Raw genomic sequence first — 15567 nt, 5'->3', positions numbered from 1 at the left:
CTTTGAGTTTAAACCGTCTATTTTCTACAGGGTATCGCATAGCCAATCACTTTTAATAAATAAATCATTTGATTTAAATACACTTTTTATATGTCCTGCGAACAGCATTTAAAACGTTCTGAATTTATTGCCGACAAAATAAACAAAAAACATTTATTGTACGGCAATTATTTTCGTATATTAAGTTGAACACAGCAAAAACAATTTAAAAAAATGATTATATCAAATTAATCAGATTTGATTATTAACTATAGCTTGACGTATTTGAAAATTACAGTTTATTAATCAAACAAAATTGTGATTTAAAGTAGGCTTAGAGTGCTTTCAAGAAAGAATATGTTTTAATATATAAAATATATAAATATATATTTTAATATATAAATATATATTTATAACAGTATAGAATAGAGAGAATAATACAAATCAAATATAAATAAAACAGATTACATATATTCCATAGCAAAAATAAAAATGTTGAACAAAAAGCAAAAATTGGGATAGATTGCTCTGCTCCTATCTACTATGTTGAGGGGGAACTCGTTGTGAAATTCCAAAACTAAATCAATATTTTTATGAATCATATTAAAATATTTTGCATGATTGAAATTAGCTTAAATGGAATTACAGTTACATGCAAATTAAAAAATATCTAATCTATAGGAAAATGTAACAATTTTTGATCAACAACAAATTAAAATTATTAAAATATTTTTGCCTGAATTTTAAAAATTGAAATATGCGGGAACATGTGAAGCTTCAGTTCAGCACATCTGACTTATAATTAAATTGGAATCATGTAGGTAATGTAATCACATTACAATAATAATTGCTGCTGCTGCTGTTATTGTTGTTGCTGCTCTTGTTGTTGCGTGTGTTACAAAAACAAATTACGCAATTTATTTGTAATTAGCGCGGCTAATTTATGCCAATTTATATAACGGAAAAGCAGCAAAAAAGAGTTAAGTGTGTAAGCTTTTTTACATATTTTTTTTTTGCTCAGCCCTTCAGCATACGCTGTTAAATTAGCAAATAAATATAATTAATTGAAAGAAAATATATATGTGTGTGTATATTAAAAAAACCAATAATTTTAAATTGATGGCAAATTAAAATTGGTTTAAAGCGCTGAAATGCCGCATTAAAATAAGCCGAGCCTTCGGTTATATGCGTAGCACGTGCGCATAAATTAAATTATATGCTGATGCGGCTGGTAGCCCTGGCAGCCAGTGTTGGATAACTGACAGTATATCAAATTTCATTCATTAATTTCCATTTGGCAATGCCACCGCCACGCCTGTCGTCTGCGAGCAGACAACAACTCTGCCGCCGACTATCCATCAAGGTTTTTCGGCAGCAGTAGAAAGCGGTAATGGAAGCGGGGAGAGTGGGTGGTTGGGTGGTTGGGCTGGGGTTGGATGCGCTGGCAACACCCTAGAGTCCAACGCTCCTTGGCAGCGTGTAATTCAAAACCTGTGCGCTCTTTGCTGTTGCCTGTTGTCTGTTGTCTGTTGTCTGTTTTGTGTTTCTGTTCTGTTCTGTTGCCTAATCATGTATGAATGAATAATGACACGAATTTGACAAAGCACAAAATGTGTAGACATAAAAGACAAGCAACAACAACAACAACAACGAAATTTATTCATGCACGTAAATGCGCAGCATAGAAAAGAAGCAAAACTTGAAGAAAAATGAAAAATAAAAAGTAATAGTTGTGTCGAAGACGAAATATCCTTGCAAAGGATGCTGCATGCCTTAATATATTATATATATATTTGAGCTGTAAGCATAGGATACATTGATCTTGTCATATGGCATATTTTGAACTTTATTCCGTTGTCAGCTATAACATTCAGATAGTTTAAAGAAGACAAGATGTGCAGGTTCGATATGTAGCTCCACAACTAACACACATCGACTTGGAACTCAACTACATATTGAATGACAAAACTGATATACCCTCTGTCAAGCGGCCAGCCATATAAGAACCCACAAAAAAAATGGGATACAACAAATTTGTTTTGGCCGATCCCTGTGTGCGCTGTGATTTACCAACGACGACAAGTAAAAATTGCAAAACGCGGCTCAGCTTACAGAAGCGGAAGCAGGAGCTGGGCAAGCAAACAAGCGAGGAAGTGGGGGATGCGAGGCGTAATTCATAGCAGGGCGTGGCCGTTTGAAAACCAACGTCTAGCTAAGCATATCAAAGGCGCCACGAAAAGTTAAGCAGCGGTTGCTTTTAATTATAACACTTCAGAGCAGAGCACAGTTGGCTAAGTAGCTGCCCCCTTCCCCTACTCCCTCTATAAAGCCAAAGCTCGAATGGCTAACAAAAGAAAAAATGAAGCAGCAAATTTACATTTATTATTAATGTACTTATGCTGCAGCGCACCGAGACGAGAGTTTGCCGCAAGTTGTGCGCCATGATTTTCACTGTGCGTCTTGGCTACACGCACATAAATACACACACCTACACACCCAACCACGCACCTACAGCGCTACAGGTATGCTACTGCGAGCATTATGAATTTCTAATGACGCTTGTTACGCACACGAAAACACCCTGAGATGCAGACCATCTGCAGAGCGTCAACATAATCAGCACATTGAAATAAATTCATATTTCTTATTGTCTCTTCTGTTATTATTTGTGGCGTTTGCAAGTTTAATTAAATATCTAAATAAAACATTTGTAACATTTGTAATAACAAAAGTCACGTAAGTCTCAAGTATTATATTTGTGACAGTATAATTTCTGTGTTAAACCTAATTAATTTATATAAAATATATGCTATATATCATTATTACAATATATATATGTATATATACAATATAATATATATTAATATAAATGAATTTAATAACATTTGCTTATCTTCATATTTATTTTCAATATAAGTATTATTTAACATCTAGCTAACAGATCCGAAATCCTGTTACACATTTAACATAATGTTATTAAAGTCGCACCAATGTTAACATAATTCTAGTTAACAGTTAATCAGATATGCAAAACCATAAAAGAAATAAAATATTAAATATTTAAAAAAAATTAAGTTTCCTTTTGAAATTTGTTATAAAAATGCAAAATAATTTGATTTATTATACAACATTCCTAATTATTACTTAAGCATTAATATATAAGAAATTTAATTTTTAAGCCACAAAAAACTAAGTTAGCTGGGCAGAAATTAGAGCTGGAAGCGTGTCTAGTTGATTAAATTAATTTATTTTAAGAATTAATTTAATTTTACCTTGAACCGCAGCTAAAAGCCAAGTTGTTCAGAAAGCAGAGGAATCCAAGCTCAAACCATTTTCCTTCTGCTTCTTTCATGTTGCCCTAATAAACGCAAGTTTAAGGCTTGCTTGAACAAGCTCCTTGCTGACTTATTTAGAAGAAAAGCGTACCCTACTCATGAATGTACGAAAAATATGAATCTAAAAGTTTTGCTTGGCAAAGAAAGAGCATTACAGCAGTTCCTGACACACCCACGCACCCACACACACACACATACATACATTGATTGGTATTGCAGTTTTCCACAGAGTTTGATTGGGCGTAGCAGACAAGCGCCTTATGATTTCCTCTTTGTCTCATGTTTTGCCCGTCTTTTCTGTGCGTGTAAAAAATTGCAAACATTTAAAGTTTGTTACGAGACGAAAGGCAAAACTTTGCCAGGAACAAAAACCAAAAATGACAGAGAAGAAAAAGGTGCAATGACATGACGTAGACCAGACGGAAGAGCAGCAGCTAGAGTGGTACCGAATATGTGTCTTTGGGGGTGCATAAAATATAAAACACATACACACACCCTAACACCCACACACTCAGACTTGGCTGTGGGTGGGAATTAGGCGCATGTTATATTTATGAAGCACACACATAAAGCTGCGGGCCTGCCAAAAGCTTTTTATAATTCATTTGCAAGCAAAAGCAACAGACATTTTTGGCATTTCATTTGCGTAACTAGGCGACTTCTGTGGGTGTATTGCGAGGGGGTTGGGGCGAGGCGGCTTGCTTGAAACAATAAAAAACAAGGCGTGAAAAAGCCGCTGGCTCAACATTTAACACCAACTACAGCAGCACGCACATCCCAGAGGCCAAGGACACCCATGACAATGGTCAGGACACGCAGGTAATTAACGTAGCCCCCAGGCCGCCAGGGGCGTCTGGCCGGGCAAATGAAACCGCAGCAATAAAATGTCGAATGGAATTAGGAACAAATTCCAGCTCTCAATGCGTGTAGCTTGTACTTGTCTATATCCATATACAGGCAATTAATGTAAGTTGCCTTCTAGTTTTATTGAAATACTCATTTGTGTTGTCGGCTCACATAGCCTAGTCGTGGGCTACACAATTTACATTTAGCAAACACATAAAACACGGTTTCTCCTTCTCGAAATCAAAGTTTTTGCTCGAGTGGCTCAATTCGAAATGCACTTGCGAACGGGCAACATTTCATTTCAAGCAGCGCAATCAAGGCTACAAGCATGGAGAGGCGCATCGAGCATATCCTGGCAAAAGCACTCGAGAATTGAGAAACAAAAAGCTTTGGCAATGCAATAAAAATAGTAAAAATAGAAAAAATTTTTATTTATTTTCACAAAACTTGCGCTAAACAAAAAGTGTTGAATGCCCCATTCGGGCCAAAAAGTATCCAGCACAAAAAGCAAATAGCTACAAAGCGAAAAAAAATAAAAATATGAGATACTTGCAAGATGCTCAACTGCTGCACAACTAACAAATACCCTGGACTAAGCCAAAGACAGTGTGTGTAGCAAAGGCATTGCCGTTCCCTACAGCATATTAAGTAAAACTAAAACTTTGGCTAAATACTTCAGTAGTTTTTTGGCTATAAATATCTGACAACTATAAGGCATCAATAGCCAAGAGGTGAGCTTGAAACCTGTATCGACTGAATAGGCATTTTAGGAATTATATAGTAACCAACAAAACCTTGATTTCCATTGTGGCATCGCAGTCGCCTTTTTACTCCTTTTTAATAAATTTATAAATGTCATCTAATCATAGTCGTAACAAATTATAATTAATTTTTCCATTCAATTGCCTGTTTTTTTGCTTCTATTATAAATCAACTTTCTCTGAATATCAAAGGATTTATTTTCTTATCTCAAGATCAGTTGATCGTTTTGTCATTAGTCTCTTGATCTTGCTCTACATCCGTTACAGAAATCTATTCTTCTATTGACTTAAACTTTTCAAATCATTTGAGCTCTTCAATGTCATTATTAAACATTATTTTGGAAACTCTCAAAGTAAAGTAGTCAGAACGTCACTTTTGCTCAACTCTTGTGGATTCTTTGACATATTCAAACCCCGTCTCAAGTCGAATTTACCCTTTCAGAAATTTCATGTTTTGCTGGGTGTTGGAAAAATATGTCGTTGGCATTGCAACTGGCGCAATGTGTCCGAATTGCGTTCGGGTTCGGCGGCTAGTTGGGTTTTGCGGAGGCAAAAAACTTTATTTTGGTTTCAATTTGCGATAAAAACAAGCTGCAAGTTTCCCAAAAAAGCGGCGCCCGGGCAGCGGGCAATGTCACCAAATGAAATTTAACAACTCGCTGGGAATATGAGCGCGGGTGCAAAGGACCAGCCGGTCGGCGACTTCGTCGTCTTGGGTGCCATGACTTGGCACAAAAGGCACAAGAAATGCATTTGCTGTTGTCGCTGCTTGTTTTTCAACATTCATAATAAATTTGCAGAGCACACGGACACGCCCACGCTCACGCCCTGGCCGAGCCCAGGGCAAGAAAAGTAAAACAAGAGCAGCTGCAGCTCGCACAACACTTTTTTTAGTCCTTCTACTGTGCTAGCTCATTGCTCGCCAGTGGAACTGTAACGGATGCTGAAATTTATATATATATATATATATGTATAAATATTTATATATATTTATAAACAGGATATGACAGGCAGGAAGCTGTCTGCCAGCTATTCCAAGTGCAGCTCCTACTAATTCAACGGGTTTTTGCTTGAGCTTCCTAAGTTGCCTTTGGCTTTTGCTAAATGTCGCCTCAGAGCCTGTGCAGCAACAAGAACAATTCCTCTAAATATTTGATGCACTGCATGCACAACTACGCATATTTATTGACAAATATGCGCTTTAAAAGTAAACGAGAGTCCTGGGACAACACTTCAGGATGCTCAGTTGAGCTTGCAACTGCTGCGACACATCAAGCAGCATAACTATTATTGTTTATTTTCTTTGAAGTTTTCCTTTTCCTTCTGCAGCTTGGCTCTTTAAGCACGCTTTACGGCATCCTGCTGTTTGTCCTGCACTTCACATGTCCCCATGTGCTCCATGCTCACTTTATATTATACCAATGTACAAATAGCTTTCCTCGTTTACTTGAAATAGTATTTTCTTTGCTTATCCACAAGTTCACAAGAAAAGAGCTCTCTATACAAAGAGCGTCCTCACTATTTACTTTCATTTCATATTCGTATTTCCATTGGCATTAATAAGTTCGATTTGCTATATAACCTATTCCAAACTATTCAGTTTTGTAACACTTTTCAATTTGCACATTTTACACATATAGAGGCTTAATATTTTGGATTTATTTTTAGCGTGGAGAACCTTAGACTAATAAATATATGTATTTACATACACAGTGACATCAACGCCCATTGAGAGTGTGGCAAACAGGTTAAAATTGGATCTTCAACAATATATTTATAATTAATTAATTATATTTGCAATTATATATGTATTTTAATTCTAGAAAGTTAGACTAGCAGCCCGTGTCGACCATTACTATATTGTGGATTCCTTTTGAGGATTGACTAATAATTAATGTGATAAATCGGGAAAAACTATTTATTTTAAATTCTACTTTTTATACCCTGAACCCACTGAAAATGGGCATTGAGCTAAGCCCATCGATCGGATGCATCCGTCAGGATAAGCGCAGTGATCTCGTACGCCACTAAAGCAGTAGACTTGAAATTTGAATTGTAGACTCGTGTATACCACACGCATAACGAGTTGATCAATTATTGATAAAAATCGATATTTTGACTTCGTTTCTTAAGCATGGCTGGAAGACATCAAATTAACGTTAATGATTACAAAGACTTCAATGAATACACAAATTTTTTATACTTTTGATTTTGAATCTCCACTTTCCCAAAATTTAATAAAATAAAGTATTTCACATGCTTATGCTTGTGAAAATATAAGTATCTAGATGCCATACTTTTGCCGTCATTACTTGCTTTTTGATATTCTTTCTACAATTATCAGCTGAAACCACATAAATTTATAGATTGATTACCAAATTGGTGCGTCGAAGATTCAAAAATATTGATCTTTAGACACATTTAATTCTTTTTGAATCGTAACTGAGTTTTCTGCCATCGATTACGAGTGAGCAATGTCAACATGGACATGCTTTTTCTTCGATATCGAACGATTTTTAGCAGTTGATATATATAGTAGTTTTTAGAGCATTGCCGTTAAATTTTTTATATCAGCCAGGATAACTTTATTAGCGATTCTTTTTAAAGCCAAATAAATTTCGAATAAATAAACCCAAAATAAAAGCAGTACATATATAGCTAGGCGCAAATAAAAGAATGAGTGGGTGTAAAATTTTTTATTTATTTGCAATTCACATGGAAAAAAAACAGGGATAAAAGTGAGAAAACTTTTCCACAGACGGCAACAAAAATTTATCGCTCGCAATGCTCGAAATTGTCAAGTCAATATTTTAAGCATAAGAAGCGCATTATACGCATTATATCGGTTAGTTACAGCCAGTGGAGAGTTCTGTGGACATACAACTAGCACGAATTGCATATAAATCACGCATACGCAATGTTTTCCAATTGGTGAATACTATAAATTACCGCGTCGACACAATAAACAACACAGACAAAATGACAGAGGAGAGTGGAGAGCGGAGAGCGTAGGAGAGAGAGAACTCTAAAGCTGAAAATAAACCACAAATGGTTAAGCGAGAGGGAGACAGAGAGAGAGAGTGAGGCACTCAGCATTGCTGCATTTAATTAGAAGCGACTTTAAAGTAGTTCTAAGAATACTTTTACTTAAATAAACTTGACAGAGTTTCTAGTGTAACTTTTCCCATATTTTACATATAGTTTGGCTAGTTCTTGATGCCTTGTTTACCGTTTGTAATGCTCGGATTATAATCTGGCAAACAAAATCATAAATAAGCAAAAGGCTCCGACGACGGCTAAGTAAAAGTCTCTAAAAAACGCAACTTAAGTGCAACAGCACAAAAATCAAAACATCAAAACAGAGCCTCGACAAGATGAGGAAAAAGAAGCAGAAGAATAGCAACAACAACAAGAACAACAATAATTGAAAAGAAGCAGCACAAGAGTAGCTGTTGGGCAACAACTTTATCCAATTTCTTGTCGTGCTTGAGCGCATTTTATAGGGTATTCTATGTTCTGTGAGAGATTGTGTAACGCTTGAGTGTTTAGTATATATAATATAACATAATATAATGTATAATAGGCTATGTATATATACACACATACATAAGATAAGAAAAGAAAAATTATGAATACGTAAACCACATTTCATAATCAAATTTATTTATCTTAACTCTTTCAATGAAGGTCAGTATCAAGCCAAATATATTGGGACTCACATATTATTTAATATTTTACTACATAGAAAATTAACAAATTTGTTTACTAAATTTATATTGATAGAAAAGTCTTTTAAACATGTAACTAAACTTTCAATGCGGAAAGCTTCAACAGTAGAATTATTTTCCGGAACTGTATATATAAAAATCTAAACTATATAAAAAGAAACTAGTTTGTGGAGAAGTAGGCATATGACTCTAGTTTAAGTGAATAAATCTTTGCAAATGAAGAGTAGATATCTTCTACTCGACAAACAATAATATAACCTGAGAATTACTTGAAATATCTATGCGGATAACATGCTCATGTTTTGTACTTTGTTATTTTGATGATAATTAATAATCATAATTAAGACTGTAAAAAAGTACAAAGTTAAATACATATCCTGCTGAGCTAAGAGAGCTAAGACATCGATCTATCAAATTTTACCACCTAAATATTTTTGGATATACTCTAAAATATTTCCACGAAAATCTGAATCTAGCTAGTTTCGAAACAATTAAAATATTATATAAAGATATGTTTCTATCTAAAAGAAGGTAGGGTAGACGCACTTCGGTGAATCTATTATTTTATTTCTTGTTCCACTTTCCTTTTTTGTTCAGCGCCGAGGCGAGGCGTATAGCGCCTAAGCACGTACAAATCGCATTTCTTAGGCGCTAGTCTTATCCTTTTTTATGGCTGTGCGCATGTGTGTGTGTGTGTGCCTGAAAGTATGCTACGGCAAAAGGCAACGCTTGTTTGGCTGTCAGATTTACTTGTCTACTCTCGCATTGCCTTTCCCTTCGCTCTCTGCCCGACGCTATGCATCTCTCTTCCACCCACACACTCTCTCCCTCTATCTCGCTCTCGCTCTACTGCGCTCTGTGTGTGTGTGCTATAAATTGACAGCTAAATCTGCAAAAACATGATAAGACAAGCGACATGCCAATGCGGCCAAGGACTCCCTTCGCAACCCTGCCCCAACGTATTTGCTATCTGTGTTTATATCTGTATCTCATCTATTTGGGCCAGGCCTCTATATCTAGCTACTTAACCCAACAACAATATAAACAACAACAGCAGCAACAACAAATTCAACCAAATGTCTTGGGCTGCGAAATTGCTTTTCGATTTATTTTTATACGTCTGCCAAGTTGCGAGCATTGTGACAAATTAGTCTTAACTTTTTTTTCTTCCTACATTGTTATTATTTATTGTTGTTGTTGTTGTTCAGTTTTTGTTGAGCTGTGCAAATTTGTATAAGCTTTTGATCAGCCTCCCAAACTACAGAGCAAACAGTTGGACGTTTAGTCAAACGAAGCCTTTCAATTGTGCTGATTAAACTGCTTGGCTTGAAGAGAGAGCAAAAATTGGAAATGGTATTTAACTTACTTTCAATGATTAGCCAATTATTAAATAGTGTAAATAAAAAGTTTTACTAAAAAATAATCATGTATGCTAACATTTAAAAACACTATTTAAATATTAAAAATTTATCTCGAAATTATGATAAGAACATTACAAAATAAGGCTAAAAACAATTTCAATCTTTAGCTGTGCAAATATAAATGATTTTTATTAGAAATATGCTTTAATATAGCTCAAGTAAAAAAGTATTTAAAATACTAATTCATTTGACTAAAACATAAATAAAAATATAAAATATTATATCTTATTGAAATTGTGAATAATAAAAAATTACTTTTATTTTTTTAGTGCTATACTTATGATCCATTTCAATACATGTTTTTTTGAAAGTTTAAGTCTTTGTAATCCCATGACAAATTGAAACAACTTGGAACCGTTTTTATTTACCCACTTAATAAAAGTTTTATTAAAATTAAAGTTTAAATATATGAGTTAATTTTTTATAGATCCTATAATATATATACTAAATATATAGATATACTAAGTACTTTACTATGGTAAAAATCATATTAATTTGTGTAATTTCTTGAACTTGTCGACAAATAAATTTGTATACAAAATAAATATATATTATCTCACTAAGTCCTACTTTTCATCAATGGAAACATTATAAATGCTTTTAGAATATGATGTGGAAAACAATATACACTTTTCACAGATTTTGCAGTGCATTGACAGCTAAAAATATATCTGCAAAACTATTCCGAGTATAGTTTCAGCACAAACTTAATAATCATTAAATTGTTGTCTGTTATTTCAGGTGTGCCTGTGTTATCTTCTATGACGAACTTCTTATCAAAGCAAAAAGTGTGCACATGGAGAAATGAAAACACAAGTATTGGGTGCACTTACCTAGGGTCTTGGTCCATTGGGCAGTGGGTCGCCAGTCGGGATAGTGTTTGGGGAAGAGTTCACGAGTCCAATAGGTGTGCAGGACGACCTTATAGACGGCCAGACGGTCCAGAGTGCAGCCCGTTAGTGGGGCTGGCTGTGTGGCTGCGGCCGTGGCTGCACTTGCTGCAGGCGTATTCAGCGTGGGCGTGGCATTGGCATCCGTATAGTAGTAATTGCGGTAATTGCCATTCACATTTGCATTCGAATTGCCAGCATCAAAATTTATGAAGTTTTGATTGTCGGGATTTTGTCTTTGTTGTTGTTGCTGCTGCTGATTGGCCACGGTATAGGCATATATAGCCGGATTTGATATGAAGGAGGCGCCATAACTGTTGCCGGGTTGCGCTTCGATTGCAGCAGCGACGGCAACGGCGACAGCGGGTAGAGCGAGCAGCGAGCAGAGCGTCGCTGCCAGCAGCTGTTCGAATTTGAATTTCGCTTTCATTTCGCTCGGTTCGAATCTCTTGTATTTCTGCTTTTTTGTCAACTGCAGCCGCCTGTTTTATTTATAGATTTTTGATTATTTATTGCTTTTTATATCTTTTTCTACTTTGTTGTACACTTTTACATTAGCCGCTGCTTAAAAATAAATGCACGCACACAGGCACCGACACAGTCACACTCACACACACACATACAGGCGCATATGTGTAACGCGCGCGTGCTTATTTTTGGGTTCCTTTTCCCTATTGATATTCACGTGGCAGCGACGACGCGTGGTATTGGCTACCGAGAGAGCATCGACAACCGTTTGCTTGCAAAGTTCGTTGCGTACTGAATGTTGAGCGCATGTTGTGGCAGTCGCGGCGACAACCAAATATCACACAGAGGCAGCATAACAGCATTTATGCAGCGAGTGAGCCCGAGAGAGAGAAAAAGAGAGAGTGAGAGAGTGGCGGCCGGTTGGTACTTTTACGCTCTGTGTTGGGGAAATTCATTTTTTTTGTTGTTTGCGAGCAGAAAAACGAAAAAGCAGCCTGTTGAGCTTAGGCTACAGTTATGTGCGTATCAGTGTTGTTGTTCTTGTTGCTGTTTCTGTTGCTGTTGCTGCTGTTGACCTCAAAGCTTTGGGCACATTATTGCACATTTCCTTTTCGGCATTTGAATGGGCCGCGTTAATGAAGCGGTACTTGTCATGCAATTAACGGTAACTGCCAAAGCGCCGACTGGTATGCAATGCCGACTGTACTTAGCAGTACCAACGGCGCGCAGAGAGACAACAACGGCAACAGCAACAACAACTGCCAACAATGAGCGCAATTTTCGATTAAAATCAATTGAAGCACTTTAATTGCTACAATTCAATTAAACAACGCGCTAATGGACAATGCACAACTAAGTAACAACAACGCCAATAGCAACAACAACATAAACATTGACATCAATTTGAAGCGTGGGCCTTCACACACACAGACTCAAACGAAGGGAAATTCTCGTTAGTTGTGCGTCGAAATTACTTTTCAATTCTTTGCGCATTGTTTGTGGCAGCTTAAGTGGAGCTTGTCAAGCCGAAACTTTTAGTCCAGGCGCAAACACAAAAAAGAAACACTTACCTGGATCTAACACCCAAAACTAACAACACTGAAAAAAATCACCAAGGCTTAAGAATAATGGCAGAAAAAATCAAAACAAATTGTTTTCTCTGTATGAACTAAACTTAGGTGATCTTAGACTTAAAAGACTAAATATACTAAATAATTGTTAAAAACTAAATAAAATCAGAGAAATTGAAACTTTTTTCATGAAATCTCATGGGCATGCAAAATTTGAAAAATATGATATATATAAAAATTTTGGGTTACTATATTTAATATTTAATATTTTCATTCAACTTTAAACTTAAATCATTTCTTTTAGGCTGACGACACTGAGAAAAATTGATGGAAAATATATGAAAATATTAAAATAAGTTTTTGTTATGATATCTACATATTGAGTATGAGAAATGTATACTAAACTATGAACTAACTTGAAACATTTAAAAATAGAAAAAAAACATAATTAAAATCAATAAATTTAAATATTTGTTTTTTTTTATTTAATTAAATTTATTGCTATTCTGGGAATAGCACACACATTTCCGTTCAGTGTATTTATCCACGGTGCGCACATAATTGCTATTGACACACACCTACACACACACACACCCACACACCTACGCTCAGCACAATTATACTATCCGAAAATGGCTGTTTTGGGGTTCTCGAACAATTATGTGTTGCACTTAAACGATTTGTACGTGATGTAGATTGTGTCGTCGACTCCCACATGACTACAGCAACCACCCACCCGCGCCACCCTCCCCTCCCCTCGCTCTGTATACACTGTAATCCTCTGCACGCTCGCGTGCTTCTGTATGTAAATTGTGCGTGCGTGAAATTTATTGCAGTTAATAATAATTGTCCATTTACAATTCGTATTGTCCGGGATGTCGTGGCCACGCCCCCTGCACCCACGGCGCCCACGAAGCCCACAGCGCCCACTTGTGGTCAATTATAAACGACAATTTGCTTTTTGTCTTAGACAGGTTGGCGGTGCCCACATGAGAGAGGGGGGCGTGGCAGTTGCCCCTTTGGGAGCTTTTATTGCGCCTTAAATGCCGGCCATTAGTTGGAAGCTTTACTGTTTTATGAGCCACAGTTAAATTTATGCTTATGATGTGCTAATTCTTCTAATGTTCATTTTGTGCTTGGTTTGCTTAATGGTCAAATAAAACATTACTAAGCTAAAAGCGCGGCTCAAATGGTGATATATAATATTATTTTTATAATATATACTTCATTGTTTATAATAGAAAATATCATAAGCCACGACATACTAAATAATTAAATAAACTGAAATCAAACAAAAAAGTACAAAACTCCTTAAAAATGTTCATAATGCCATAAAAATATATCGTTAAGCCTACATTTTAACTGTTAACACTAACCGGTGCCACCACTGTAAACTGCTGTAGCTGCCAATATAAAGGGAAATTGTGCTCAGCAATTACGCTCTGCACAGCCAGTGCACAGGCGCAATGTTCACACAGTTTCTGACATGCTCTCGGTTTCTCTCTTCCTCTCTTTGTCGCTCCCACACCTGTACACACACGCACACACACAGCTGCACGCGGCATTGCGTTTCATTGAACAGAAATGAAATCGGAAGCAACAAAAAACCAAAAAAAAATTCATCCGTGCATATTACACGCAAATGTACTGTACGGATAAGTTCAGCAAAAACACACACTCACACATGCAGCGCCAATGAGCTTTGGCTCTGGCTTTGATTTCCGCTTTCATATATTTGACTTGCATGCACACACACAGACGTACACACTCGCAAACAGCTGCAAAATTCCTAATAAAGTTGGCATTTGCCAAACAGAGACACAGACGTGCAGACAAACAACAACAGAGCAACAGCATAACCCAAGGGCCATCCCCACCGCCTGCCCCTGGCAGCACACCTGTACCGTTATTGTTGTTGTTTTTATTGAATGTTGAGCAAAAAGCAGCCAAATGCAACACAAGAGGAAGACGAAGCAGCAGCAGCAACAGCACTGCAGAGTCCTAGCATACGTGTGCATTACCCACCTGGGACACCTTACATTTGCATAAAATAAAAACTTGTGCGGGTGCTGCTGGGTACTTTTTTGCTCTATGTGTGTGTTCTTCCTCTTCGTCGTTTTATTGCAACGCGTTTTTTAGTTGATTTGCGTTGTTTCATTTCACTTTATCCAATTGTTGTTGTTGCTGCTGTTGTTGTTGTATGTGGCAAGGCAAATAAATAAATCCACTCAAAATAAATGCAACCACAGCAACAGCAGCATTGTTGCAAAAGTTGTTTTGTGTCTGACGTCACATTACTTCGTAGTGTTTTCATAGACTTTGACTCTGTTACATTTTGCAGTTATTTATGCTAGGCAGTCAAAAGCTTTACAGTAGCGGCAAAAACACCTAACGTGTGTGTGCGAGCGAGAAGCAGTGCTATTGGCACTTTGTGGTTGACCATTTTCGTACATTCGTTGTGACTTGTCTGGTTTTGAGTCTGCGGCGAATTTGACAGATTTCCCTTTTGAAAATTGGGATATTATTGCTTTTCGTGCTAACCTCAATTTGCTTAAGATTGGTGATCTTTGATCCAATATTATTATTATTTCTGATTATTTAACATGTGTTTATTTAATAAATAAATTCAATTTGATTCATTTAATCAAAGTCATGCAAATATAATGAAAGCCTATTTAATAATTTAATATTTACGTAAAACGTAAAAACATGTTAAACAAGGCAAATAAAAATGGCTGGCCTGAAAAAACCTTTTACCGGAATCAATTTGTTAAAAAAATATATCTATATTTATATCTTTATCTATAAATACACTTTGATTGATTATGATATTTATATATATAACGGTAAATTGTTTTGTGGCATTGCCAGACTAATTAAAGAGTGCATTTACTTAATTCAAGTTGGGCATAGCAAAAAATTGACATAAAAAACTGCATCAAAGCTTTTGCAAATGATGGGCATTAAGCTGTTTCATAACGGTAAATTTAAGCTGAAACAAGAAAAAAGATAGAGCGTTAAAACTGAAGGTAAAAAGCGTTGTCAGAGTGGGCGAACAGCGAATGAGAA

At 36.2% G+C, this 15567-nt stretch overlaps 1 protein-coding gene across 1 annotated transcript in view; it reads right to left on the bottom strand.

Moving 5' to 3' along the window:
- The window catches only part of LOC111592186, a 59985-nt gene extending 48279 nt beyond the window's left edge, over positions 1–11706 (bottom strand). Inside the window, exon 1 of the mRNA XM_023304252.2 lies at positions 10904–11706. Coding sequence (XP_023160020.2) covers positions 10904–11390 — 487 coding nt within the window. The 5' untranslated portion in view covers positions 11391–11706. The remainder of the gene's footprint in view (positions 1–10903) is intronic.
- Between the last annotated feature and the right edge of the window lie 3861 nt (positions 11707–15567).

This window comes from Drosophila hydei, unplaced genomic scaffold, assembly GCF_003285905.1.
Source record: "Drosophila hydei strain 15085-1641.00,03,60 unplaced genomic scaffold, DhydRS2 tig00000060-arrow-pilon, whole genome shotgun sequence".
In the NCBI taxonomy this organism is placed as follows: Eukaryota; Metazoa; Arthropoda; class Insecta; order Diptera; family Drosophilidae; genus Drosophila; species Drosophila hydei.
Note: the sequence above shows the minus strand (reverse complement) of the source record. Positions and strands in the feature narration are given on the sequence as shown.